Below are 26,325 nucleotides of genomic sequence, written 5' to 3'. Positions count from 1 at the left end.
CTTAAGTGCTCAGAAATCGCCAAATTATCTCAAAAGCTTCGGCTAGTTGTCACTTAGACCTCGACGTATCAGAGAGAGAATGCAAATTAAAAGCGAATACCTTCATTTATAGCGCGAAATGGCGCTGAGGAATGCGACGGCGATGCTGTATTTGGCCCGAAGCGACCACGCAGTCCGCCGCCATGTTTGCTTACGAGCAAACACCTCTCCACAACGCTAAAAGAGACCCTGTCAGGTGCTAACGTCCCGGTAACGTGCCCGCATGCGCAGAGGACGCCACGCGAGTCCAGCAAACGGTAAAGTAAACAGGGTAACGATATGCATTAACTATGCCCGCCAGCTTGCAGCCGCGGCGCTCGGCACGTGAGGAGGCGCCTGAGATTTGGCCCTGTTGCGCAAGAACTTCAGCACGTAGTTCTCGTTGGTCGAATACGGCCGCAATCCGGCGCGGCAGTCGGTGCCAGATGACGACCGGGCACTCTCCTGGGGGTCATGACGGCAGGACTGGAAGTGGGAGCAATCGTCATTGAGTAGACACGGATGCTCGCAACCAAGCAGGAGAAACAGGTGTGCTGGCTGCTTCTATGCGAGACCTGCCGTCGCCGTTCCTAATAGTCTACAGGGCCGTGCCCTCATTGCACCTCCATTACGTAGTCCCTCTGAAGAAAAATGCTCGAGCCGGTACTCGAACCACTGCCCCTAGACCACTGAAGAACGTTCGTTAAAGGGAGGATTTGAGTGTCTCGTGGTAAAAAAAAAGAAATGAAAAATAAAAAGAAGAAAACCAGAATAAAGAATACAGTTCGTGCCTGCGAAGGGATATGCAAAAAGTAGCCCAGGCCGCAGATTGGAGCCATTAGCGCGCCATCGTGTCATGCCCTTAAGGCGGAGTTTGAGTGTGCAACGACCTAAATTTTGTCCCCGTATTGATATGCACAGTTTTTTTTTCTTTAACTTTCTTTATCTTTCGTATCTTTCTGTTTCGCGGATATGAACGTCACCATTAGTGATCACAAAATTCATCCCAAAGAACAAACTTCCCATCTCCGCATTGGCTGTTCACGGTTCCGACCCTTTATTCACCTCACTTGTTTCTTTACTGATTTCTCTTAGCGCTCGATCATTAACATATGCAATTTGAGGCTTTGTCGTTATTTCGTTTTTTTTTTCAGAAATTTTTCTCATATTGCTTAATTAATTTTTCGAGGGAAGGAAGTGAACGAAAAGAAGCAGCTCGTGCAGTGGCGTTTGCAGCGGCGTTCGAAGAAGCTCAGAAGACACCGCCATCTCGCCCGAGCCACGGTTTCCCGAACCTGTAAGTGGGGATTCGCCATGCACTAGTTTGATTTGCTGATATTTGTGCTGCCTGCTTGGCCAGTCTGAGCTCTCTTCGGAGCAATGTAAGGCTTTCACCTCTCCTGGAGAGGGTCCATCGCTCTAGTAAGATGACCGCTCCCCCCCCCCCCCCAAACAAAAAGAAAATAAAAAAATCTCTGCCTCTCCCGTAAACGAGAGTACAGTAAGCATGAAATGTTTACGGGCCTAATGTCATCTCGGTGGACACCCGAACCTCACCGTATAGGAAGGGAGGAACGCCACCACCCGTTCAGCGCGATGCCTTGCCATTTGAACGCAAGGTTTTTTGAGGAAAGGAAATGGCGCAGTAATTCTCTGCCATCTCGGTGGACACCCGAACCGCACCGTAAAGGAAGGGAGGAACGCCACCACCCGTTCGGCGCGATGCCTTGCCCTTTGAACGCAGCGCTTCTCCCCCGGGCCCCTGTGCGCCTGCGCGGCTTTGCTTTGATGCGCGAAGCCCCTAAGAGATCACGTATGTCAACGAAGTGTAACGTGGCATTTATGTGCTTTTTGCACGCGTTATTAGAAATCGGAAATTATAATTCCGTGCATTATCAAACCCACAGCTCCACTGATATCTTGATAAACATTGAGAAGGCACTGGCAGCAGTTATTTTTTGTCTCGTTTGGAGACCAACCGGTGCTTGCATGCCGGTCGCGTAGCAGGGCTTACAGAGTTTCGTTAATTCTCGTTAAGTCTCGTACGGTGCCCGGATGTTCTCGTTTCAGAGCCCGGATGAGTGGATTTCAGTGCCCGGATGACTGGAATTCAGTGCCCGGATGACTGGAATTCAGTGCCCGGATGAGTGGATTTCAATGCCCGGATGAGTGGATTTCAATGCCCGGATGAGTGGATTTCAATGCCCGGATGAGTGGAATTCAATGCCCGGATGAGTGGATTTCAATGCCCGGATGAGTGGATCTCGGTCTCGGCGTGACGTCACCACACTGCCGACAACGGGGGCTAAAAGCATTTCATGCTTAATAAGAAAGAAAACACCTTAGCGGGCGTTCCGCCTAAACTCGTTCCCTTGCACTTGATACACAAGGCTGCTTTGTGTTTGATACATTCGTAACGCCGGCGATTCGCGAACACGTTATACTTGAAATGAAAACATGCGGATATAAGGTATCAAGGCGCATCACATTCCATAACTGCCCTAACCGCCATGCCGCAAACTATGTCCAGCCCTGATTTAGCCGCTGTTATGAGGAAGCCCTACAGCGTTTTTCTTTTCTTCCCTCTTGTCGTTTGTTTTTCTTGGCTGGTTTTGTTTCTAAATGGTACTTTGGCCGCACTCCGTCCTACCAGGTACCCACCCGTTGCGAGGAGCATGGATACGGATTCGGACTCCGATTCGACGTCGTCGTCAGACTTATCCTTGTCCGGACCAGTCGTCGAACCGCTGGAGACGCTCGACGAGCTTCTGGCCTTCAAGAAGGCGCCGGTCGTCGCCGTCGAGATGCTTCGAGACGTTAGCAGAGGCGATGACTCCCAGGCTCCGAGGACCCTCTTCTGCCACGACATGATGGGCGGCTACCTGGAAGACAGGTAAGGGCGCTACGAGCGACCTGATCACTCTACACTTCTGCAATGGAAGCGCTAACTTTGACAGAATGACACGGACGAACAGAACGACGAAACAGGAGCGCTCATTCTGTTAGTCTTCCTTGTGTCGTTCTGTCAAAGTTAGCGCTTCGATTGCAAAAAAAAAAAAGCTATACCAAGAAGCCCCAATCATCGGTTTATTGTCAGTCTGCACTCTAGCTTACTTGTTAAGCAGCTGGCGTCCACACACGTACATAATGGGTAGCCTTCGACAAATGTTTGTAGTACGCCAGCCGCGACCATGATTGGGCGGGAGCAAGGTGCGATGGCGGCGCTCTTACTTTACTTGGCTATATGTTTTCTCTTCTTGTTGTTTTGTTTTTCATATTCTATTTTTTGCAAGCTAGAGCGTAAAGCATCTGTCTGCAGTGCTCTGAAAAGTCACCAGCATATCGCATCACACCATGCATTGCAGACCAAGTGCAACGTTCGGCTGTGCTTTTGAGGTTAACTGGTGAAAGTCTGGCATGTTCCCTGTCGCACTGTTGATTTTAAGCAAAGCAACCTTTAAATATTAATGTTCATGGAAATGCACCTACATGGCTACAAATAAAAGATAAGACTGTCACTATCCCTGTAACCAGAGCTGACGCAGCGTGTGGGCTTCGTTCCTTGAGGCTGGAGCTCACAATTTCAGCGTGAAACACGGGAGAGTTCTGCAACCGTTGCCTCAGGACATTGGACCTTGGACTGCGCCTCCGTCTTCCATGTGATGTAGCGCGTCGTGAAGCAACATTACTGTGCCTTCTATGGCTCGGCGTTGCCTTCACAAATAAGTATGCTTTCCGGATCGCGATGGCCGACAGCCCTTCTTGTGTAAACTGGGCCTGTGAAGAGACAGTCACTCATCTCTTGTGTGAGTGCCCTGCCTTTGTGACCGAAAGGCATAAGCTGCGTTGTGCTCTAGACTGCCTCGATCCTCGCCCTTTCACAGAGGTCGGTTCGTGGCCACAACAGTCGACTGCCATCTAGGCTTACAAGGCACTGTTTAGTTTTTTTAGAGAGACTGCCTTGATTGACAGATTGTGACTGTGTCTCCCGTTCCTTCTCTCTTCCCTCTTTAATCCCCTCATTCCCTTCCCCAGCGCAGGGTAGCCAACTGGAAACCTTTCTGGTTAACATCCCTGCCTTTCCCCCCCATTTGTATCTTTCTTCTTCTGTTTATTTCCATCGAGTCTCCTTAGTTCGGTCTCGTTATGCCAACCGGCCAACTGCTTGATTATCTTAGTAAAAGAAATCAGGGTTAGCTCAGTTGGAAAAGCGGCTGCCTTGTGAGGACGGTAGTTGTGATTTGGAGCCCTGTACCAAGAACAAAGTTTTCCCACTTTCAGTTACTTGAGCAAATTCGCAGTTTCGATTTGCAGACATACGGTTACGCTGGCCGGGATGTACGCCTCGCTTATCCGTCAATAAAATCGTCACCTCGAAGGTTCCCAATAGCTTAGTGGGTGGTGTCGTTAGGCAGACAACAATACATTTGTTTGAAGAGCACTTGAAGTTATTGTTGTTGATGACGTTGCTGCGGTATTTTCTTCTTGATTTTTCATTTGCAATTCTGTTTTGTTTTTATGTGTCTGTATTATTGTATCTTAACACACTATTTCCCACCTACTCTAATCTTGTGCACAAGGTCCCAGTATCCATAAATAAAATAAAAAAATTGCGGAAGGTTGAAATTGATTCATAACGCAATCGCACAGGACTCGAACGCGGTGTGCTCTGCTCATCCGTCGACTGCTCTTTTATCAACTGTTAACCCCACTGGCATAACAGTGGGATTTGTGCCTTGCTAGGATTTATGCCTTGCATATAAGCTGATGATCACACCAAACTGAAAACTTACTGAATAAATAACATTTGACAGAACAAAGCCCTTCCATAGTGAAACACGACAACACTTTTTATTTGATTTTTGGAGGATCCATGTAAAAAGGACACGTGTGCTTTAACAGCACCTCCAACAGTTGTAATGTCCGATTTACCAAGGGTATTTCAAAATATTGCACTCAGCTGATCACTGAAGCAAAAAAATTCATTTTTATTCCTGATTTATCGCTGCTTTCGCCGTGTAGAGATTGAAGCTGCTGTTTCTCCGGCAAATTTTACTCATAGCCTCCTCTATTGTCAGCATGAGAATAAGCATATTATTATTGCTTCTAATTTGATTATAATACTTCAACGGACAACGCGAATGGCGATGAAGTGAAAGAAGTGTATAGGTGGCACGTTTGTTCTGAGCCCGTGTACTCTGAGCTCTGTGTCCCGTGCGGGTTCTGGGCTCTCGGCCTGTATGCTGTGCCCGGGTCGCCCTTGCGTCGTCATCGCCTTGGGCCACGTAACAGTATTAATGTTACCGGTAGGGGTAGCGGCAGTCAGCAAGACAGCGAAAAGAGCTTCTAAAAGAAAACATTTTTTGGGTTGAGCGGCACCCAGAAAGAACTGAATGTCTCGGCGGCGGCGTAGCAACAAGCATGCCCGGCGGTCATTGAACAAATTGCCAGCCACTGTCGGCCGCGCTCAATTTAAAGCTGGGAAGGAACCTTCGAGATAAGACGCCAAAAGCAACTACAGCAATCTGGAGCAATGTGGAAGCATAGCTAACCGAATAAAACACCGCAAGAAAACAAAGACGAGAGCACACGACAGACAGGACTGGCGCCTTTTTCTTGCACCGTTGTAATCCATAAGCATGTCTCCTCACCTACTAGCTCAAACGAAAATGTTCGTGAAATGTGGAAGCAGTTGCGCTGGCCGCAATCAGTCGAAATTAGCCTGGTCGCATATAACATCACAAATAAAGCAACAAAGCCGTGTGCCGGCGGCTTTCAGTATGAACAAACAGTAGAGAGATTCACAACATCATTATTTTTGCAAACGGCACGTGAAAGATGAGATGAAACGAACGACAGGTGCGGTAGTTTGAGTTTCTTTAGTCTCACTTTACTTGCCTCAGGAGTGTTTGAGCCGCAAGATTAGAGTAATATAAGTGCGCTTTTTCGCACGCTAAACTGATTTTGCCAAGAGGCATTGATGCTGTAGCTATATTTGCGTCTTGTTCCATGCCATCAGGTTTATCCACGGATGTTACAAACGGGACGCCTACCGCTTCCATCACTGGCAGATTATAAACACCTTCGTCTACTACTCGCATCACATGGTCACCGTTCCGCCCCCCGGGTGGATCTCGGCTGGCCACAGACACGGAGTGCGAGTCCTAGGTGAGGCACGCACAGCGGATATATCAAAAGAGCTACTACTGGGGCTAGTTAGAAATACATACTTGAAGGAATTGGTGAGCGCTAAAAACCACGGAAAAAGGACGAACACACAGGAAGAAGCGCTTTCTAACAACTGTTTTAATCTCAGCGCGTGCGTTCCTCCCTCTTCTGTGCATGATATGACGTCAAATGTGTGTATATAGTCATGTTCCTTTTGAGATTAAAACAGTTGTTAGAAAGCGCTTCGTCCTGTGTGTTCGTCCTTTTTCCGTGGTTTTTAGCGCTCACCATTTCCTTCAAGGATATATCAACGAGCATGGTTCCGTCAAGGCAGTGCATTTGTTACAGCCTCCTCCTGGTTCCGCGTCTACACTGTGTTGGAATGAAGGCCGTTTCTGCAAGTGCCTCTTTTTTTACTGTGTACCCCAAAGCACTTCATCATCAAGGAGCACTTTATATCACGCCCCGTCTTTCTTTGCGTCTTTGACACACAAGCCAATCGAAAAACACGAGGAAATTTTTTGTCTTCACAACAAATTTTTCGTAATATTCTTACTCTTGAACTTGTAGTAACCACAGAAATTCCTGTAGTAGCAGCAGAATTTTGTGTAGTCACTACAGAAACGTCCGACAGCAAAAACTACTGTACAAAAATACCATCAAGCAACAAAAATTTTGTCAAAACGACTCTACATTCTGTCGTACTCTCGCAATATTTCTGTCGTTATTTTTTTTTTACCCGGAATGCACTTTGATTAAAGATCGCGTGTCATAGTCATGCGAACGTTTGAGCAGGTTGCATCTACTTTCCATTTGTTGGCATGTTGTGCCGTTTTCCAATCGTTGGCATTGCTCCATCGGATCGCGGCCACCACAGCTAGAACTGAACCCAGGTCCTCGGTCTCAGCAATCGAGCGACATAACCATACAGCCACCGCGGTAGGTGTGGCGACAACTCCACCTACACTTGGGGATGGGAGATGGCAAACAGGCGCCTAGAGATGTCGAAAGACTCGAAACTGATGACGAGCAGCAACTGCGAATACAACGCTATACATAGTCGGGACACCGCTCCTGCTTTTTCTGCTTGCTCTTGTGACTCTTGAATTCAGTTCCCAGAAAAGGGAACACCGCCACAGAGGCATCTCCTAGACGAGCCGCAACGAGCTTAGTCCGCTGGTCATGATAACGCCGTACTATAAGCATTGTGATGAGCTTATACATTTTAACGCATTTTATTGACAATCAAGGCTACAGCTTCAACAATCCTTTCTTTTTTTTTTGCCTCCGAATACCCAGTGATAACGGCGCAAGTAAAGGTTTATTCAACTGAACGCAGTGACCTAAATGTTCTCCCACTGTCGCTCCCAAACTGGTTTCAGGAACCTTCATACTGGAAGGCGAGACAGGGTTGCAGGCCTTCAACACTATCCGCGGCGAAGCTATCGAGAAGCAAGTTGCGTCCCAACTCGCCCGCGTCGCCGCCCTATACAGGTTCGACGGGTGGCTCGTCAGTATCGGTTTCGAGATGGTTAGTACTGTTTGCTCCTCCTCATCTATCGCTGCGAATTGTAGCAGCAACCACCGCGTTCATTGCTCAAGAAATCGAGCATCGATGCCACTTTAAAGCCTTTGGGGCTAATAATGTACAAGCAGTGTCTATTACGCAAAGTCAATGCACTATTCGTCTCGGACGTCGTCCTGGCGTCCGTGAAGAGACACTAAACGGACATATGTAAGGAAGACGCACACACTACTCCTCGAGAACACTACTTCTATTTTTTTCTCTCTGCGGAAAGTTAGCTGCGTTCCTGAGAAAACAGCAAGTGAAAGTACCGAAACCCTTCCACATTCCATATTCAAAGCGCCTGCGACAAACAACAGGGGCAACGTAATTGCTATGACGTATTTGCGACCCAAGCAATCAGAGCCACCGCTTTCAAAGGCCGAAAAATTAAAGCCTGAAACCGGAAACAGAAAGAAAACAGATCAGTTGCCACGCTGGTACGTGCCGGCCGCCTCAGCCATCCACTGTTTCGATTGGGGTTCTCCTCTTAATCGCGTGCGTCTGCGTCTCGTTGCAACGCACGCGTATGTTAGAAGTCGGCTCCGTAGTGCAGGAGAAATTGCGTGAAGTTACAGAGGGCAGCCCCAGACTGCAGAACGAACTGCTGATCACGCTCATGCACGTATACATCGGCGACGAGAACACGAGCGTGTGGCCATCTTTGCGCTGATTACTGTCTTGTACACGTAAGCCTCGAGGGATTCTCAAAAGTATGCGAGCAGCTGTCGCTCTCTAACCTATTCACTCAACAGTACACCAGAACAAAACTGCACGCGCATCTCATCAAACAGAGAAGTGCTGTCGATTATCGCACGTTTGTTGACTAACTACGCAGTAATTATGATCGCAGACAATCTATGTGATTAACTCTTTAAGTTCCACGCAATGAAAACTGGCGCGTGCCGGCCATAGCTGTCAGCAGGGGATGCACGCATAATGTTGACGAACACGCATCAGCTGGTGGAACGTTTTTCTCTCGGAAAACCCAGCCTCGCGTGCCGGTGCCTCACATACTGCGTGCATGATTACCCACGCTGGAAAACCTTCTATAATTAGCCAGGTGAGAGGGGATGGTGTGTGCATAGAAAACATTAAAAACCGCGCACGCTGACGACGTGCTGTCGCGATGGAAAGCAACGCGAACAATGCGGCGCCTTCACGCTCCACTGTTCGAATTTCTTTTGAGCGCGTTTTTACTTCGGTGATAGCAAAAAGATACTCGAGTCTTCTATGATACATTCCAGGACGAGTCTACCGTCTTTTTCGTACCATCCGAGTATAATTTATTTATTTATTTATTTATTGTTTCTCAGACTTGTCTTCGTCTGGGCAAAGCGTTCATCATTGGCAGGGATTAAATAGGGCCTTCGCTCCGAGGAGGAAGGCCCCGGGGTGGGGAAGGAAAGTGGTGTGAGAGGGGATGCGTGTTAGAAAAGACGTGATCAATGAGTTCGACCTCTTTTTCGGGATCGGGAACGGCATCCATCGTTTTGCAGGTGCAAACGCAAACCACTGTGCGCAAAACGAAGCGACGGCTGGTAGAGGGCCTCAATGTCCGGCCAGCGGTAGATTTCATTTCGGCTGCTGCTAGATTGCATCGCTCGCACCAGTATTCACGGAGGACACGTTTGCGTCACTTTACGTCACTTTTCGGCTATTTCGTCATCAGAGAGTTCTTAGTTTTAACCATAGCGGCGGAAAAATGTTTTTCAACTTCGAATCCAAATATCGCAGCAATAAATGTATATTTCGCTGCCGAACAAGCGGCAACAAAGCCATGAAATTCCACTTTGTCAGTGTCCCTTTAAGCCACGCTCTTAGGATGGAGGAAGAATTCTGAACGAGCATATGACGTTACCCCTCGTGCACTTGATACGCCCGGACTCAAGGAGCTACTTTTTTCGCTGGTCATGCAGAGAATTCGTGCTGCTGATTTTGATAGTTAGTGTGCTACGCCACACATATATGCTATAGGCTGCTCCACGAAATGCTGTCGGTTCCTCCTCCTCTGGCTTCTCATAAAAAGGGTCCAGTAGAGACCCATGCATTATCTGAGGCCGTCATTCAGGCTCGTAAAAATGCGAGTGCTCGTGTGTTATCCACGTCCACTTATAGATTATGTTGTTAATGTGGTAAGCCCTCAGTGAAGCCTATTTGTTCCAGCGCAGCCCGTGCAAGGTTGGGCGCTTCACGATGTTGAGCGACTGTGCAGGTGCAAAAGTTCATCTGTGGAGAGGGTAAGCAGACTGCTACAGAGCAGGGTCGCGGACCTTTGCGCATGCTCGGACGACTCGCAGGACCAAGTACTCACAGGACGGTTACGAGAGTGTAACAGGAATGTTTAAGCGTTAGCACCGGTGTGAAATATAATTCTCAGTGTTGCCGGGTTTCTTTGTTTAGAGCTCTAACACTCGTTCCTCAGAAAAAAAAAAGGCGCTGTGTACGGCGTCCGCGAAGCAGGCGCGGTTCTACCCGTTGTGCTGGCCGTGCATTAGTTGGGCCCCACCGATAGTGGAACAACGTGTGTGTGATTTGCACAGATGACTTGTTGCGTTGGCTCCTTCGGCGAACTTGAGAGTGAACCAAGACGTTGCGGCTCGATAGCAAAGCCGTCCATTATTACTATCTTGCCACCACGTCTTGGCGCGCTACCAAGTTCGCCCAGCGAGCCAACGCAGCAAGCGATCTCTGCAAAACATATGCAGGCTGTGCCACTTTTGGTGGGGCCGCAACTTTGTGCACGGCTAGCATCACGGATAGAACTGCGCCTGCTTTGCAGACGCCGTAGACAACACCTTTTTTCTGAGGAACGAGCTAAATGATAGCGCCCTAAAATGAGCAGGCACTGGAAAGCGGACAGTAAAAAAACAAGATACAGAGAAGTCAAAATATAACCGTATGATGCATTTCACGCACTGAATCATGGCGTTCAAGGAGAAGTAACGGCGTTTCCTCCCCCCCCCCCCTCCCACCCCGCAGGCGGAATCCTGTGTCGGGTCTCTTCTGGCGTTGCTCTCGGCTATCGTAGAGGAGACCCACAGTGCCGTGCCGGGTTCACAGGTCGTATGGTACGACAGTGTCGCCTGCGACGGCAAGTTGTCCCCGCAGAACCAGCTGAACGAGAAAAACGCCGACTTCTTCAATCTCTGCGACGGAATCTTGTTGAACCACGGCTGGGATGACGACAAGCTCAAGTCGACAGCGTGTTTCGCGGGTGGCCGCAAGAATGACGTCTACGCCGGCATCGACGTATTCGCACGCAACACGCAGTACAAAGGCGGCTATGAAACCTACAAGGCAAGTGTCCTTGCAGCATTCTTGCAAAATTTGGCTTGCGCAGCACTCAGCCTCAAATCTCAGAAGGCCGGCAGAATTTAGACAACTGATAACAGTAAATCATCAATGCATACCTTGTGAGGCGGGTAAGGTGACAATCATGTCTAATGCCGATTAGGAGACAGCAAGAAGGCAGCCCCGTGTATTTTAGTATGCAGCCATGCTGCAGTATTCCGTTGCGCGTACCAGGAAGCAGCTAGTTAGGTTTCTCTTCAAACAAAACTGGCATAACGAACGGGATAAAGAGTAGTAAGGGTGCGGCAAACGTCTTTCCTATAGGGGTCTATCACTAATGCGTTTCAAGCTGATTTCTCTTAAGGCGAGCTTCAAAGAGAAAAAAGAATGATTGTAAGCATTGTTCGTCAACTTCACCTTCATTTTTCTACATTCATAATCATCTCCTATCTTCGTCTTCTTCGAAAACGCCATTCGTGCGAGTAGCAATGAAGCTTGTTCCGGGCGTTCTCAATCTGGAAATACCTTTTATTTTAATACTCCACTGGTCGGTAACGGCCAGAGCCGCCATGGCCAGCTGGCCCGCCAGATCTTCATACTTTATACATCTCCGCAGTGCCGAGGGAGAAGGTTAAGGAGAATAGGGGACTGAACTGCAATTGGACATGATAGGGTGAGCTCCTGGAGCAATCAGATAAAGGGGGTGATGGAGTCACGGATGTGGTAGACGAAGTAACAAGGCAAGGGGATGGACATTTAACGGGATAGCGTTAAAGGCTCCGTTCTAAAGTAAATCCAGTGTAGGCGTTGTCTGCGTCGGTGTTATGAGCGAAAAATCTCAGGCATGGCTCTGGCAGGTGGTGCCGAGAGGGCAACCTAGGCGGCAGGTGGGCCACATAGGTCACGTGACCTTGCGGTGTCGTCGCAACCTGTCCTCCGTCACACGTGGCAGCAAGATTAATGATTGGTCGCTCCGGAAGAGCAACATGGGTTGCAAAAGGCCCACCGCTCGGAGCGCCTTCCATCGCAGGGCAGTGGCGCATCGCTGAACCGTCGCACCAAAAGGGATACGAGGACTCCCAGGGATCTATGGTAATAAAGTAGAGCATGACCTGCTGCATATATGAGAATGACCCATTACGCTATCGCGTCGAATCCTTAAGGCGGGTCTTAAGTGCCCCTTCCAATTTTTATTGATGTGGATGCAGCGAGGAGGAAGCAACTAAGCGGATGACGAGAAATTTGTCACAAAAGGCATTGCACCCGCGTCCCACCAGTGCGGCAAACGGCGCTAGTGTCGACCTTGCGCCGAATGGTGATACGTGGCTCCTGTTGCTGCGTGAGCAGAGAGCGTTTGAAAAGAAATTCCGTGTTTGAAATATTTTTCTTTGTTGTAGCGACTTACTGCGTTACGCATTGTGATCATGTGTCGTCGTGTCAACAGCGACATATTTATGTTTCTGCCACAGTGGTTTATTAGTGCGTTAATACCAGAAGTCAGGATAACCGCTGGTCCTTAAGGGTAACGGAGTGGATTCCAAGAGACGGCAAGCGTAGCAGGGGGTAGCAGAAAATTAGATGGGCGGATGAGATTAAGAAATTTTCAGGAATACCGTGACCACAGCTGGCGAAGGACAGGGTTAATCGGGAGACATTGGATAGGCCTTTTCCTGCAGTGGGCGTAGTCAGGCTGATGATGATGATGATTATGAATACATGAAGTACGCGACGAAACTCGGACAAGCTCCCATTAAGGTCTGGAAGATGGGAAGCTGCGAGAATAACGGTTATTCACGCTGAGAATCGGCCAGAAAGTGAATTAGCGCCGTCTGTGGTGCGAGCCAGGCATTTGTAGTTCTTTTTAACAGTCCATTGTATTCTTTGTCATGTGTATTTGTCCTTCGTAGACACATGACGCATTCTTTGTCTTTCATAGTGGTGTTGCAAAACTAACTAGAAGCCGACACTGAAGGAGCTCGTTGAAGGACACCTCCACAGTATACGCATTTAAATATTGCTATGTGCCGCCCAAGAACTCTTATCGCCCCACTACCTACTCGCCTACTCTAAAATAGGCCAAGGGAGCAGTGGTATGGCGTTGCATCCACCGGCACAAACCAAAACCGACTGACCAGCATTTGATTTGTACTGCATCTATAATGATTTGAATTGAATCGAAGTTTATTTGCATGTATCACATGACACTGGAAGCACGAGGAAAATGCTGCCTGAAGGATAACTTCACAAAGCCCCAAGCTCCCATAGTGGCATCACGCAACAGTGGCAAAAAATAATCATAAAACAGCAGCGAGATAAATAATGCATTCACAAACAATATACGTCGCAGTACGGTGCAACAGAGTAAAACGTAAAGAAAGATTTGGTTTGGTTTTGGTTTATAGGGCTTAACGTCCCAAAGCGTCTAGGCTATGAGAGACACCGTAGTGAAGGGCACCGGAAATTTCGACCACCTGGAGTTCTTTAACGTGCACTGACATCATCGCACAGTACACGGGCCTCTAGAATTTCTCCTCCAAAGAAATTCAACCGCCGCGGCCGGGATCGAACCCGCGTCTTTCGGGTCAGCAGCCGAGCACCATAACCACTGAGCCACCGCGGCGGCAAAAACGTAAAGAAAGAGGCAAACGTGGCCAAATTACTGAATGCAAAAAATACACGAACAATCTACAGAAAATGCACAAAACACAGTTCAAGAACGAATCGAACAAAGCAGCATACGGTCTTCAAATCTCACTGTTGCAGAAGTTGCTAATAATGGCCCATATTGTTTTAAAGCTGACTCCATTAAGCTAAATGTTCTGACTATCAAGCAGATCAAGTAGCCTTGGCAGTCTATTTTCTGTCATTTGTTGCCCATATGTAGTTTTGTATGTTTTTACTCGCCATGGTTCGCTATATCGGGTTGTGTAGATAAGGCTATTAATTGCGGAATGGCTAATGTTGCCAGAAAACCAGATAAGATATTTCTGTCTTGTTTGTGTGTCCTACAAACCCGGCACTTGCTAAGCTTTGCGAGTGCCATTACTTTAAGTCTGTATAGAGTAACAGTTCCTGGGTGTGAAAGCAGGTTTGCACGTTCTCAACAATTGTTAAAAACCTTTTTTGTCGCAAAAAAATTCTTAAGGTTTTTTTTAGCTGTGGACCCCCAATCTGAATGGGATTAACGAATCCTGGAAGACAATAAGGTATTATAAATTAGCATCACGATCATTTGTGACAGTATGCGTCAATGGGGATAAACGTGTCCTATCCCCTGAAATTGTTTAGTGGCAACCTTATCTATGAGAGCGTCCCAGGAGAGATTCTCTTGAAAGACAGTACATAGCGCCTTAAACTTAGGTACGAGTTGGAACGGTATGGAGTTTAACAATTGGTTGATCGACTATAACCGTTTTATTTTTGCTTCAGAGCAGCTATCCTTTTGTTATGGCAGTGTTAGACTATTTTTAGAGTCCATTCATTTAATTTATCAAGCGTAACATTTGCTTTTTTAGCATTACCTGTTTCATTGCCTGTTTTGCCAGTTACAATCACTCTTCCATCATCTTAATCGATAATATATTTAGCGTTGGTGCTTATATTTATAATGATTTTTGCATATACATTAAAACAAAAGGGTCTTAAATGCTACCTTGCGGTACACCACTAGACACCGGCAGTGCGTCGGAAAGGTAAGGATCTAATAGTAACTGCTTGTACACGATGTCGCTTGTATGAAGCGATGAGAAGCTGCGTTCCAGCAAAAGCTGTAACGCTCAAGTTTCGGTTTATGGTTTATGGTTTAGACAGCCAAACACCCTTGAGAAATGGTAGCTCTCCCCAGTACTAGCTCTCCCTCTTCTGATGCTGCTAGGATAAGTTCTTTTTGCGCCAGAGACCAAATTGTGTTCCACATCCTTCACGGAAACCAAATTGTGATGAGTGAGTACGTAGATTTTTTCTGCTCAAATTTGTGGGTGATTTCTCTGCGCGGGGATGCACAGGCAGTGACTCGAGGCCAGTCTTTGTACAAAAAGGTTTATTCTCACATTGGCGGGGCGGTCGGTCGTCGTTGGGGCAGCGGGGTCAGGTGGTCCTCTGGCAGGGCAGGTGTCTACAAGCGCTGGTCCAAAAAGAGAGCTGGCCTTCGCGGTCGCGCCTTAAGAAGGCTTCCTAGCCTAGCCTCGCTCCCCCCGCCCCACCACTCGGGAAGAAGTGTCCGAGGCTACCCGCGGTGAGCGGCGCGGGATTTGAGCTGCCCGCTAGCGGACCCTACAAATTCTGTAAATCTGCTCAGGACGAACTTCTCGAAACCTCTTGATATGAAAGGGAGTATAGATATGGGGCGGTAGTTATTCATGTCACTTTTTACCTCCTTTCTTGGGAATTATAGTTACGCGAGCGACCTACATTTCGCTTGGAAAAATGGCCTTGTTTAGTCAAAGGTTAAAATATAGGATACGCATCCCTGGTGAAGAAGATCTGATACTAACTTAAATGACTCTATTTACATGCCGTTAACATCCTTAGCGGTATTAGCGCTGAGACTTGGTACAGTGCTGTTTGCTTCGTGTTTATTTACAGGTTTCAGAAATATGTTGCTCTCATTGCATATATAACCCGATAAACAATCAACGACATATGCGTTAATAGTAACTGTATGAAGTGATCATTGAAGGCATCAGCAAGTTCTTTTCGTTCTGGTGTTCTGTAAAGAACCGCGCCTGCCACGTAGAAAATCTCGTCTGCACTGGGGTTTAGTGACATAGGGACCTCTGACTATTGGCACAGCAGCTTCAATATTGTCTTTAACGGTGGCAGCACATGCACTGAATGACAGGTGCCAACTGCTGCTGATATGTTTACTGATATGTTTACTTCCGATTTCCAGTTTCTGGCAGCGTTTCCGTTCTTTGAAAGCGGCGACTGTGATTGGACTGGTCGCAAAGACGTCATAGAAATGGCGTCGCGGTATTTTGTTTTTCGCAGGCGTTTTGAACCTGGTAGGGTTTCGGGACTTTCGTTTGCTGTTTTGAAAGCAACGCAGCCCCTTTAACGCGTAGAAGAAACATCTGCAGTGTTCCCAAGGGATAATCTATCCATCTTGCGTTGTTTGATATTTCCCTTTAGGGCCCATTTCGATAGTCTCCCTTTTAGTGTCCCTTTAAGCCCCAAGCCCACGAGCGGGTGCACTTGGCGCATACGCATCTTATAGTGTGTGTGGGAAGCAACGGGCGTGATGCCGATATCAGATCTCTGCGCAGGCGCGACGGTGCGCTCCCTTTTGCGCATTAGCAATAAAGCAAAGCCCCCCCCCCCCCCCCCCCCCCCTCAATAAAGCACGCTCGCACCACACGCCTTTTCCGCGGTTTTCCGCAAAGCTGCGCGCAAGCCATCTTTTGGAGATGCGCTTTCTTACGTTGAAGCATTTCATTTATTTTTTTTTCTTTCGACAGTACCGCGCAGACGCCCCGTGAGTGTCGTTGGGCGGTGTCACTGTTGTTCGCGGTCGCTGCGAAAATTTATTTTAACGGAAACACATGCAAAACAATTCGTCTTAAGCGGATTTTACATTGAATCCTATGGGAATGAACTGAATGGTCTTACATTGTTCTCCTTAGCCGAGAATTCGGCTTCCCGGAGTTTGTGTTAACAGGCGTCTACTCTCTTAACGATGACAGCTGCATGAAAGACTCCCTTTTGGGCGAGAAGGTGTAACGTCCTAGTAAGTCATCACCAAAAACCCCTTCCGGTCACCTGCTGGCCAATGTTGCCTAGTCAGGCCGAAGCCGTAAAAGACACACGGGCCCGGAAACTGTCGCACTCGTAAATGAGCCAGCCATGGTCACGTGGTCCAGTAAGACCTTGGATATAGGCACATTAATGGGCGAGGGAGTTGATATGCAGGGCAACGCTTCTGGTAACTCCCCGAGCAAATAATAAACCCTAGAACAGTACCCTGACCGGCATTCATTGCGCATTTGGCATCAGTCGACAGTTACGGTTCTTGTAACATCCGGCATCTCGTGGAGCTTTTTATCTTGGTAGGGGCGCACATTGCTGTCTTCTGTGGCAGCCTGAAACCTGCAGTCGCGACATAGGGTAGCGATCACGCTGTCATGCATCGCAGCTTGCGGAACACGGAAACCACCGAACCTCACTTCTTGACAGGATATCGATGGGGCCATGAGCTGGCTTGGCTTGGTTTATTGGGGTTTAACCTCCCGAAGCAACTCAGGCTATGACGGACGCCGTTGTGAAGGGCTGCGGAAATTTCGACCACCTGGGGTTCTTTAACGTGCACTGACATCGCACAGCACATGGGCCTCTAGAATTTCGCCTTCATCGAAATTCAGCCGCCGCAGTCGGGATCGAACCCGCGTCTTGCGGGCCAGCAGCCGAGCGTCGTTACCACTGAGCCACCGCGGCGGGTGCCATGAGCTGAAGCATGCATTTTTCTTCCCTAAATGGTAGGTTACGCCTCCGGGCAGAGAGGAAATTAGCGTGTTTTGCGGTTTTCCTGTTCCGAAATCATCTCTATTCTGTTTCTCATAAAAGAGCTGTAGCCTCTTGAAGCGCTATCATGTTTTTGAAATGATTTCAACATTTATATCCTCATTCGACTTTACGGGCTTGGCGAATTCAACTTGTCTCTCACTTCATTTCAGGCAGTCGAAGCGGTTCGTAAGCACGGCCTGTCAGCTGGAATCTTCGCTGCTGGCTGGGTATACGAGACCGAAGACAGGGCGATGTTTGCTGAAAACCAGTACCGGTAAGCTGGAAATTAATCAGTCATCAGGATATCAATATCCCTCTAGACAATGCACGCAGACGTACACGTACAGGTTTCAAATTCTCCTTTTTTTCCGGTGGGCGTTGACCCGCCACTTCCATTTAAGAATGAACCGTCAAACTACTATAAAAATTGGAGGGCACTCAAGCTCCGTCTTTATGACATGATAGCGTAATTAATTCCCATATATGCTGAAGGTCATCCTCTACTTAAAATTCATGGATCCCTCGGAGTCCTTATATCCCTCCTGGCGCCGTGGTTAAACAATGCGCCACTGCCCTACGATGGCAGTTGCTGCCAGCGGTGCGCCTTGTGAACCCAAGGCTGCTCTTCGCGAGCAACCAATCATTAATTTGACTGCCATCTGTCACGGTGAGCAGTTTTGCTCACTATCCAGTGGGAAAGTTTTGCTGACAAGTGCTGACATAGTTGTGCAATCTAGTCACGTGGACTAGATGGCCTAGATGGCCTACCTGCCGCCTAGGTTGCTCTCTGGGCGCCACCTGCCGTAGTCATGGTCGTGAGTTCTCGCTCACAACGCCTAAAACACCGACACCGGATTTTCTGGTCAACAGGGATTTTAACACTGTGGCGTTAAAAGGCTCAATATTCTATAATATGCCTGCGTGATGCTGTACTCGCTGCGCTTACTTTTGTGGCCATCTCTGGTTTCGCAGACTGTGGAGGTTCCCGGACCACTCTTGCCCGGAATGGCGTGTGACCACCCTGCCTCTGACGAGCAGCTTCTGTCAGGGATTTGGAGACAGGTTGTGCAAGGATGGCAAGGTCAGCCTATTGCACCTTCTCGCCTGCCGCCTTTTTATTGCGCCACAGGTGCATGGATGACCTTCTGAAACGTACATAAACAGCGCCATCACGGTTGCCCCTGTATGTCACGGTTGCCCCGTAACGTTAAACCTTCACCCAAAGCTGCCGGCTGATTAGGGAGCTAGGCTGGTGGGCTGAGCACAAGGCGCTCCTGAGAATAGGCCCTGCGTCGCCACGTACTCGATGTAGGCTTAGTCAGAGAAATTATGAAATGGGCGCTCTGACAGGGTGGGCAGGGGGTGCTGTCCAGGTCTTTCAGTATGTTTTTGCCTGGCAACGCAATGATGTCACGAGTGGCAGCATAGCCATGTCAGAAGCTCACTATACTCAAGAAGCGGACAAATATTCATGAATTAGCAATGTCATATTCACCACTGCAAACAGTTATTGCTGAATCTCGCGTCACACAATGGTAACGGTCCAATGAGTTTCTCGGGGCTTTTTTTTTGCAAAATTTTTGAGTGACCTCTCAGGAGATTCCGGAGAGCACAGACACAAGAGGTTACGAGATTAGGAACCTTGGCTTACCGTAGAAAAATCAAAATTATCAGGAAGGAGAGTGCGGTGCACGCGCAGACCAGCAAGGACAGGCGCAATGCAGCGTTTCGTTCTAGGACGCAGGACTGGATTTGTCAGCTGCTTGTATGCCCTACCCTTTATCATCAGTGTTCATACCACATGGTTTTATTTTCTGCCGCAAACCGGACCACTTGTGACAACCATATATCTCTCTATTTCCGTTAGCTGAGAGCTTTCATCCCCATTTTTTAAGGTATTTTGGTCCTTAGGAATCCAAATAGAACTCCGCTCTACGGTTCTAGAGCAATCCACGTGATCCGAATACTTCGATCAAAGATGTACATTTATTTGCAGCAAAGAAAGTGCTTTTTTTTTGTCCATGACTCTCGTCGCGCGTTACGCCTGTACACCGAGTCTATGGTCTGTCAGGTTAAACAAGAAGAGTCATCAGTCCAAGCGCTCGAGACGAATAGTTACTCCCTATGTAAGAATGCAGACCGCACTTACTTGTTTCATTCTTTCCAAGTAGCCACTTCATTTAAGCCCGACTGTTTCAATGCTTTCTCACATTCGGTGCCATGAGAACACCTTGCCTAGCTCCCCTCTCGCTGCGTGTTGCTCTTCGAATTTAAGTGAACAGCGCAAATTCCTCCTAGGCTTCTGATGCAGTACTGGCTAAAGAATCACGGAGGGAAACAGAGAAAACTTTATTATATGAATTCGGGGCACTCCCCTGAGTCACCGCCCGACCGCAGTACACTCAAGTGCTCATGTTCCTAAGGTCCATAACACTGGCAGCCCGACCGGTTGCGATGGTTTGCACGGCCGGGTCCTCCGAGCGCAGCTGGGTCTACCAGTCCTCCCAGATCTTGGGGTGCTCAAAACCGCCGGCTAGAGGGAGAGGATGTGGAGGGAAATGGTGAAGGGCTCTGGGCGTAAGCGCAACCAGTAGTGGGGAAAGGGGGATGATAGTGGGCTAGGGTAAGGGGTGAGTGGAGAGGGCGCGTCTTTAGTCTGCGCCAGAGTGCTGCGTGTTTATTATCTAGGGAAGGCGGGGGTAGCGCTGGCGCGAGGCTCTGCAGGCCTGCATCAGCTCGCTGAATGTGTGCATGCGCTCCCTCTAAAATATCATCCGAGGCCACCTGAGCCCGGTTTAAAGAACTTCGGGCTAAAAGGTTGGCGGCCTCCTTTCCGGAATTCCTGGAGTATGCAGGCACCCATATCAGCTCCACATGGCGGGGCGGGGGTGCATCGGGCGAGTCCAGTATGCCAAAAGCAGGGACATGAACTCGGCCTCGAATAAAATTCAGAATCGTAGTTTTGCTGTCGGTTAAAATGCACCAGCCTTCCATGCGGGTGATGGCAATTGCAATGGTGGCATCCTCTGCAACCTCTGGGGACGTTTCTGTGGGGAGGGGTAGGTAGTATGAGGAGGATAGATGGAGAGGAGTCCACCACGGCTGTTCTCGCTTCATCACCCGTGCAGGCAGCGTCCACCCATACGGCGTCCGGCTCGAGCCATACGCTCGATGGAGTGCATTCGCACGGGCTCTGCGGCGCTGCTCATGCTGAGACGGATGCATATCCTTCGCGAGCGACTTGCTGAGCAGCTCCCGGTGAAGAGGCCGAGGAATGGCGAGGAGGATTGGGTCGTTGATCGGTATTATTGCGAAAGCAATACTACTAGAACTTTGCAGGGTGAGCCCCGCCGCGGTGGCTGAGTGGTTACGGCGCTCGGCTGCTGACCCGAAAGACGCGGGTTCGATCCCGGCCGCGGCGGCTGAATTTCTTGAAGGCGAAACTCTAGAGGCCCATGTGCTGTGCGATGTCAGTGCACGTTAAAGAACCCCAGGTGGTCGAAACTTCCGGAGCCCTTCACTACGGCATCTCTTATAGCCTCAGTCGCTTTGGGACGTTAAACCCCAATGAACCAAACCAAAACTTTGCAGGGTGACCACCATCGTGCCGCGGCGGTGACCACCATTGACCTTCATTTGACCTTGATTGCATTAGTTGGATTAGATTGGATTAGAATGGATTACATTACAATGGATTGGACTGGATTGGATTGGATTAGAGTGCATTACATTGGATTCGATTGGATTGAATTGGATTGGATATGATTGGATTGGATAGGATGGGATGGGATTAGATTGGATTGGATTAGATTGGATTGGATTATATAGCCGATGCATCACCACAAGTCGAACCACAAGCACCACCACCAGCTACACTACCAGCTGTACCATGGCGTAGGTACGGATATTGCTTTCGTAATTACCGGGCTTAACCAAGCTAAGCCACAGCGAAATTTTTCCGATTCCGAGAGAGTCCAGGATATACCGGCCCGTGGAGGTCTGTGTGATATACTGGGCTTGTCGATGGGCCTCCACGAGTTTCCCGATCGTGTTGTGAAGGCCCAGGTCTAGTAATCTGTCTGTGGGTGTGTCGAGGAAGATGAAGTGCTACCTTGTGTGCCTTGCGGATGAAGCATCTAAAGCGTTTATGTCGTGTTTAAATTGTTATAGGTATGGAGTAGTGTACAGCACGCGACAGAGGACGAAGGTATGAATGAGGTGACAGAGGTCGCACTCCTTCATCCCTCTGTGATGCCCCTAACACAACATGCTGGAGGCATGAAGTTAGGGAAATCGGGCGAAGGTGATGCGCACAGGTGCATCATGCGCGATTTGCGGGAAAGTGCATTTTTGGAGCATGCATTTGTAGATATGTAGATTTAATATTTTCAGTGATGATGCAGTGTTTTTTTGTTCTGTTTAGTGTTTGGCGGGAATGCTATATATGTACACATGTGCGTAATAAATCGTCAGTTGAAAGTCAGCGCTCGTGTTGTGTTTGTTCCGTCCTCGTGTTTTTTCCGCGCTGTTTTACCATGGATGTGTAGTTGTAATCGGCAGTCAAAGTGTGTAGTCAAATAAAGCACTAGTACAGCACAAACAGCCTCGCAGTCAATACCAAACAGTGCGCCAGTAAAGGCATTCGCCTTGCAGCACTTTAGAGAGCCAAAGTGACCCCAGCCGCCGCGGTGGCTCAGTGGCTATGGTGCTCGGCTGCTGGCCCGAAAGACGCGGCTTCGATCCCGGCCGCGGCGGTTGAATTTCTTTGGAGGAGAAATTCGAGGCCCGTGTACTGTGCGATGTCAGTGCACGTTAAAGAACCCCAGGTGGTCGAAATTTCCGGAGCCCTCCACTACGGCGTCTCTCATAGCCTTAGTCGCTTTCGGACGTTAAACCCCATAAACCAAATCAAATCAAAGTGACCCCTGATTTTTTTACAACTCTTCTTCTAGACAACACCGTAACTTTAATAGGCAGCTGTCCAAGACTGAAATAGGTTAACTGCGCAGGTCACATCGAGCTTGCCGTGGTTCAACCTGTGCAAGCAGGAGCTGCAGCCTCGAGACCAGGGCACCTGGCCCTGCGGCAACGGCTCCGCCACGGCCACGGTACACACGGAAAAGTCGTTCAACGGCGGCGGCTGCCTGCGCCTACTGTTTAAGCCCTGTGATCCGCCGACTGTGGACAAGCCTTACTTCCGGTGAGACTTCGGCCTTCGAGAGACAGCTCTAGACAGGACTTCCTCGGGGATAAATGACGTCAGAGTAGTATGCTGTTACAAAAAACTTGGCTCACTTGCCAATTAGCTTTCACTCCCAAACAGTATTTAAAAGGCGTCAGAAACCGCCCAGAGAGCAGTTATGTTCTATTGTGTGATTTTTTTTCCTTTTTGGGGAAGTATCGCAGTCTCGGGGTGCAGTCAAAGAGCTCTGCGTCATTGGCCCCTCTCTGCTCAAGCTTCTACGACAACGGAATGCCTGTAAAGGCCGCATACGCAATCTTCTCAATCACAGCCCAACATCACGGCTAATAAATGGTCATTTTTGATTTTCTGCAGCCAAATGCTAATCTTCTTTGCCGTTTTCCTAGCGCCTCTCAATCTCTAACTGCAATAAGTAGATCGGAGCCTTCATTTTCATATTCACCTTTTCACTTCACCTTAACCATTGTCCTATCCCTGTAAGCTGCTCACTACATCGGGAACAAATGAAATACTAAGGAGGCAATCCAAACGCAAACAAAACTGAAAGACAATAGCTCAAGAAGACGAAAAACAAACAACGGTTGCTCTTTCTTTGAAAGGCTTGCAAGAAATAAAGTGTGGCCACTTTAAACAATTCATCATGGATTTTTTTAACAATTAGGCGGTCTATACATAAACAGTATCTACAAGGTGTTTTTTTTTGTTAAAGCGTTGAAAGATTTTTTTAAAAAAAGGCTCTGATAGTATCGTGAATGCCGCCTTCACGGAATGTATACAGGGTGTTTTTTTTAGAAGGTCCAAAATTTTTAAAGAAAGGTAAATTCCTTTAGATTTATTTTAACCCTGGGGCTATACTGAGGGCTACGGCGGACACCAGGTAAGAGGCAAACTACTTTAATTAGTTCGCTGATTAGCTGAATACGTTAATTAACTTTTATAATTTTTATTTTAGGGGATATGTTGTATTAGCAGAATTGGAGATAATCTTCCAAACAGTCCAGCCAAGAAAAAAGATTTTCATGAAAAAATTTTTTGCGCGCGTAACGAAGCGAGAAAAAGTCTCCCTGGTAGGCAGCTTCACACTGTAACACAGCGTCTGTGAGCGCTCGCTCCGCCCTGCACTTTGTGTCAATGCGTTTTTGTTCCAGCGCGGCATTCCGTGAGGCCGCGGAGCGAAGCGAGATAAGCAGCGATAGCGCAGGCCGCCAGTCCGGGACGCTTGACGCAAAGCGCAGGGCGGAGTGAACTACGTCAGAGGCGCTCCCGCCGCTGCGTTACGGTGTGAAGATGCCTACCAGGGTGACTTTTTCGCGCCTCGTAACGTGCGTGAAAAATTTTTAATTAAAATTGTTTTTTCTTGGTTGGACTGTTTAGAGGACGATCTCCAATTCTGCGAATACAACATATCCCCTAAAACAAAAATTAGAAAAGTTAATTAACATATTTAGTTAATCAGCAAACTAATTAAAACAGTTTTCTTCTTACCTGGCGCCCGCCGTAGCCTCCAGTATTGCCCCAGTGCTAAAATAAATCTAAAGCAGTTTACCTTTTTTTAAAAATTTTGGACCTTCTAAAAAAAAACACCCTGTATACGGCTCGACGGACACAACATAAGGACATAGCGGTCAAATTTATTTAATTAATCAGCCAAACTTCGTTAATTATCTTTCTAACTGTCCACTTTACGCCGCACATTGCAATCGTAGTATTGAAGACTAAAGATTCGAAGCTAATACAATTTGCAACATGTTCCTAATTTCAACAGATATTGAGACATTTCCTATTGAATTTTCAGCCTTTTCGGATCCGATTCGAGAACTGAACGCTCAGAGTGCGCCGGAAATCCTGCCCAATATAATACGTAAGAGGTTGATGCAATAGACCTTATGCAAAACTGTTGCCATCTACCGGAAGAAAACCGAAACGAGCAAGCGACGCCATGTTGGGGCTTGTGGTCACGGAGTCAACGTAGTTGCTTGGTGCGGACCGTGTGCGGACGCTTTATTGTAAGTTTTTTTTTAAATTTTACTTTAAGATTTTTTTTAACTTTAAGAGCTATTGGTGGCTTTTGTGCTGTCTTTGTTTTGGAGAATACAAACACTGATGGTACAGCCGTGTCAGTTAGCATCCTGCGCCCACTAGCTATGTTCTTCAGGAAGTCATTTTCTCTGAAATGCTGTGAGCAGATGCGGGCAGTTGCAATATTGTACGGGGGATCTAGCTTTATCGCATTAGTCATGCCTTGCGCATCTTCAGCTCATCTGGGATGCAGTGGAAAGACAACTGCGAAAGAAAAACGCACACTGAATTATGCTGCATACCTGTAAATAATTTTTTCTGCATTTTGCTCAAATCATGCTTTGCTTACATCTTGTTTACATTGGAACTAAGAAGAGATTTTGTAGTTATGTACTTCTTAAAGCTGCTGCTTAATGCACAATTGCAAGGTAACTTCATGTACCATGCTGCAGTGAGGTTAGTTATCTGAAACAAGTCAGAACAACAATCAGTCGATAATTAGGGACGTTATGAGCTGTTTTCCAATTCGCATCAATTCCAAAATGCCTGGTAATAGCATAGCTACCTAAGCAACACGTTGCGGTGGCTCACTGGCCAAGGCGTTGTGCTGCTGAGCCGAAGGACGTGAGTTCGATCCTGGCTGGAGCGGCCGTTTTCTGATGGAGGCGAAAAACGAAAACGCCACTGTATCGAGGTTTGAGCGCATGTTACAGATCCCCAGGTAGTCAACATCAATCCGGTGCCCTCCACTACTGCGCGCCTCATAGCCCAGGTGTAGTTTCGGCGCGTTAAAAGGAAAAAAAAAACGACATGAACGTCTGTGTTGCTCGCCTTTCTGCGCCCCACGATTCGTATTCGGCAAAGTGATAGCCCGACCATGACTGCCGACGCTGCACTGTGGGTCATACTATCGCTTGGAAAATACGATCGTCACATAATACGCGACGATCGAACAGCCGACCACGAACAGTAAATGATCGATTTACACTGCCTGCTGCATACGCAAGTCACTAACACGGGCTACGCGAAGGTCCGTTGCGGATCCGTTGGCCTGTGACACTTCACAAATTTAGGATTGCATAACACTTGCATAAAAGCAAACCGAAGGTTCAGGATAAAAAAAAACGTGCACATGAAGCCGAGCGGCAGACGCAAAACTAATCGCGTGTGAGAAACTACTAGCCGACCGACGCAGAGCGCCGTAACTGCTAGCAGGCAGGAGCGCTCTTCGGCAAATACAATATAAGCTAAAAGCGCGCTTATTAGCCTTATTAATTCTGCAAATCTTATTTGTGTTGTGACTTCGTCTACGATCTAATTATTAACTCTCGAAAAGCACTCGACACCAGCAAGAGGTTTACCGCTGCGTCGCATCGTGCACTATATATAGGCGAGAAATAAAGTGCACGAAGCTAGCTCTCTTCCCTTGTTTCCTTGGTTATCCTTGAGTCCTCTTTGTGTACAGCAAGGTCCAGAGCAATATCTGAGCATCTTGAAGGACGATAAATGCCAACGTGCGCGTCGCTTTTCCCGTACTACCATATACTGCGGTATGCCCAAG

The 26,325-nt window shown here is 48.0% G+C and overlaps 1 protein-coding gene across 1 annotated transcript in view; it reads left to right on the top strand.

Moving 5' to 3' along the window:
- Positions 1 to 2,096: 2,096 nt before the first annotated feature.
- The window catches only part of LOC149338402 (cytosolic endo-beta-N-acetylglucosaminidase-like), a 34,322-nt gene continuing 10,093 nt past the window's right edge, over positions 2,097 to 26,325 (top strand). The window contains exons 1-7 of the mRNA XM_089550312.1: positions 2,097 to 2,911; positions 6,038 to 6,186; positions 7,569 to 7,717; positions 10,733 to 11,054; positions 17,717 to 17,816; positions 18,515 to 18,623; positions 22,552 to 22,742. Coding sequence (XP_089406438.1) covers positions 2,529 to 2,911; positions 6,038 to 6,186; positions 7,569 to 7,717; positions 10,733 to 11,054; positions 17,717 to 17,816; positions 18,515 to 18,623; positions 22,552 to 22,742 — 1,403 coding nt within the window. The 5' untranslated portion in view covers positions 2,097 to 2,528. The remainder of the gene's footprint in view (positions 2,912 to 6,037; positions 6,187 to 7,568; positions 7,718 to 10,732; positions 11,055 to 17,716; positions 17,817 to 18,514; positions 18,624 to 22,551; positions 22,743 to 26,325) is intronic.

The sequence above is a fragment of the Amblyomma mixtum genome, chromosome 6 (genome assembly GCF_055824585.1).
Source record: "Amblyomma mixtum isolate Tamu chromosome 6, ASM5582458v1, whole genome shotgun sequence".
NCBI lineage: Eukaryota > Metazoa > Arthropoda > Arachnida > Ixodida > Ixodidae > Amblyomma > Amblyomma mixtum.
The sequence above is the reverse complement of the archived record's forward strand: the minus strand, read 5'-3'. Positions and strand labels throughout refer to the sequence as shown.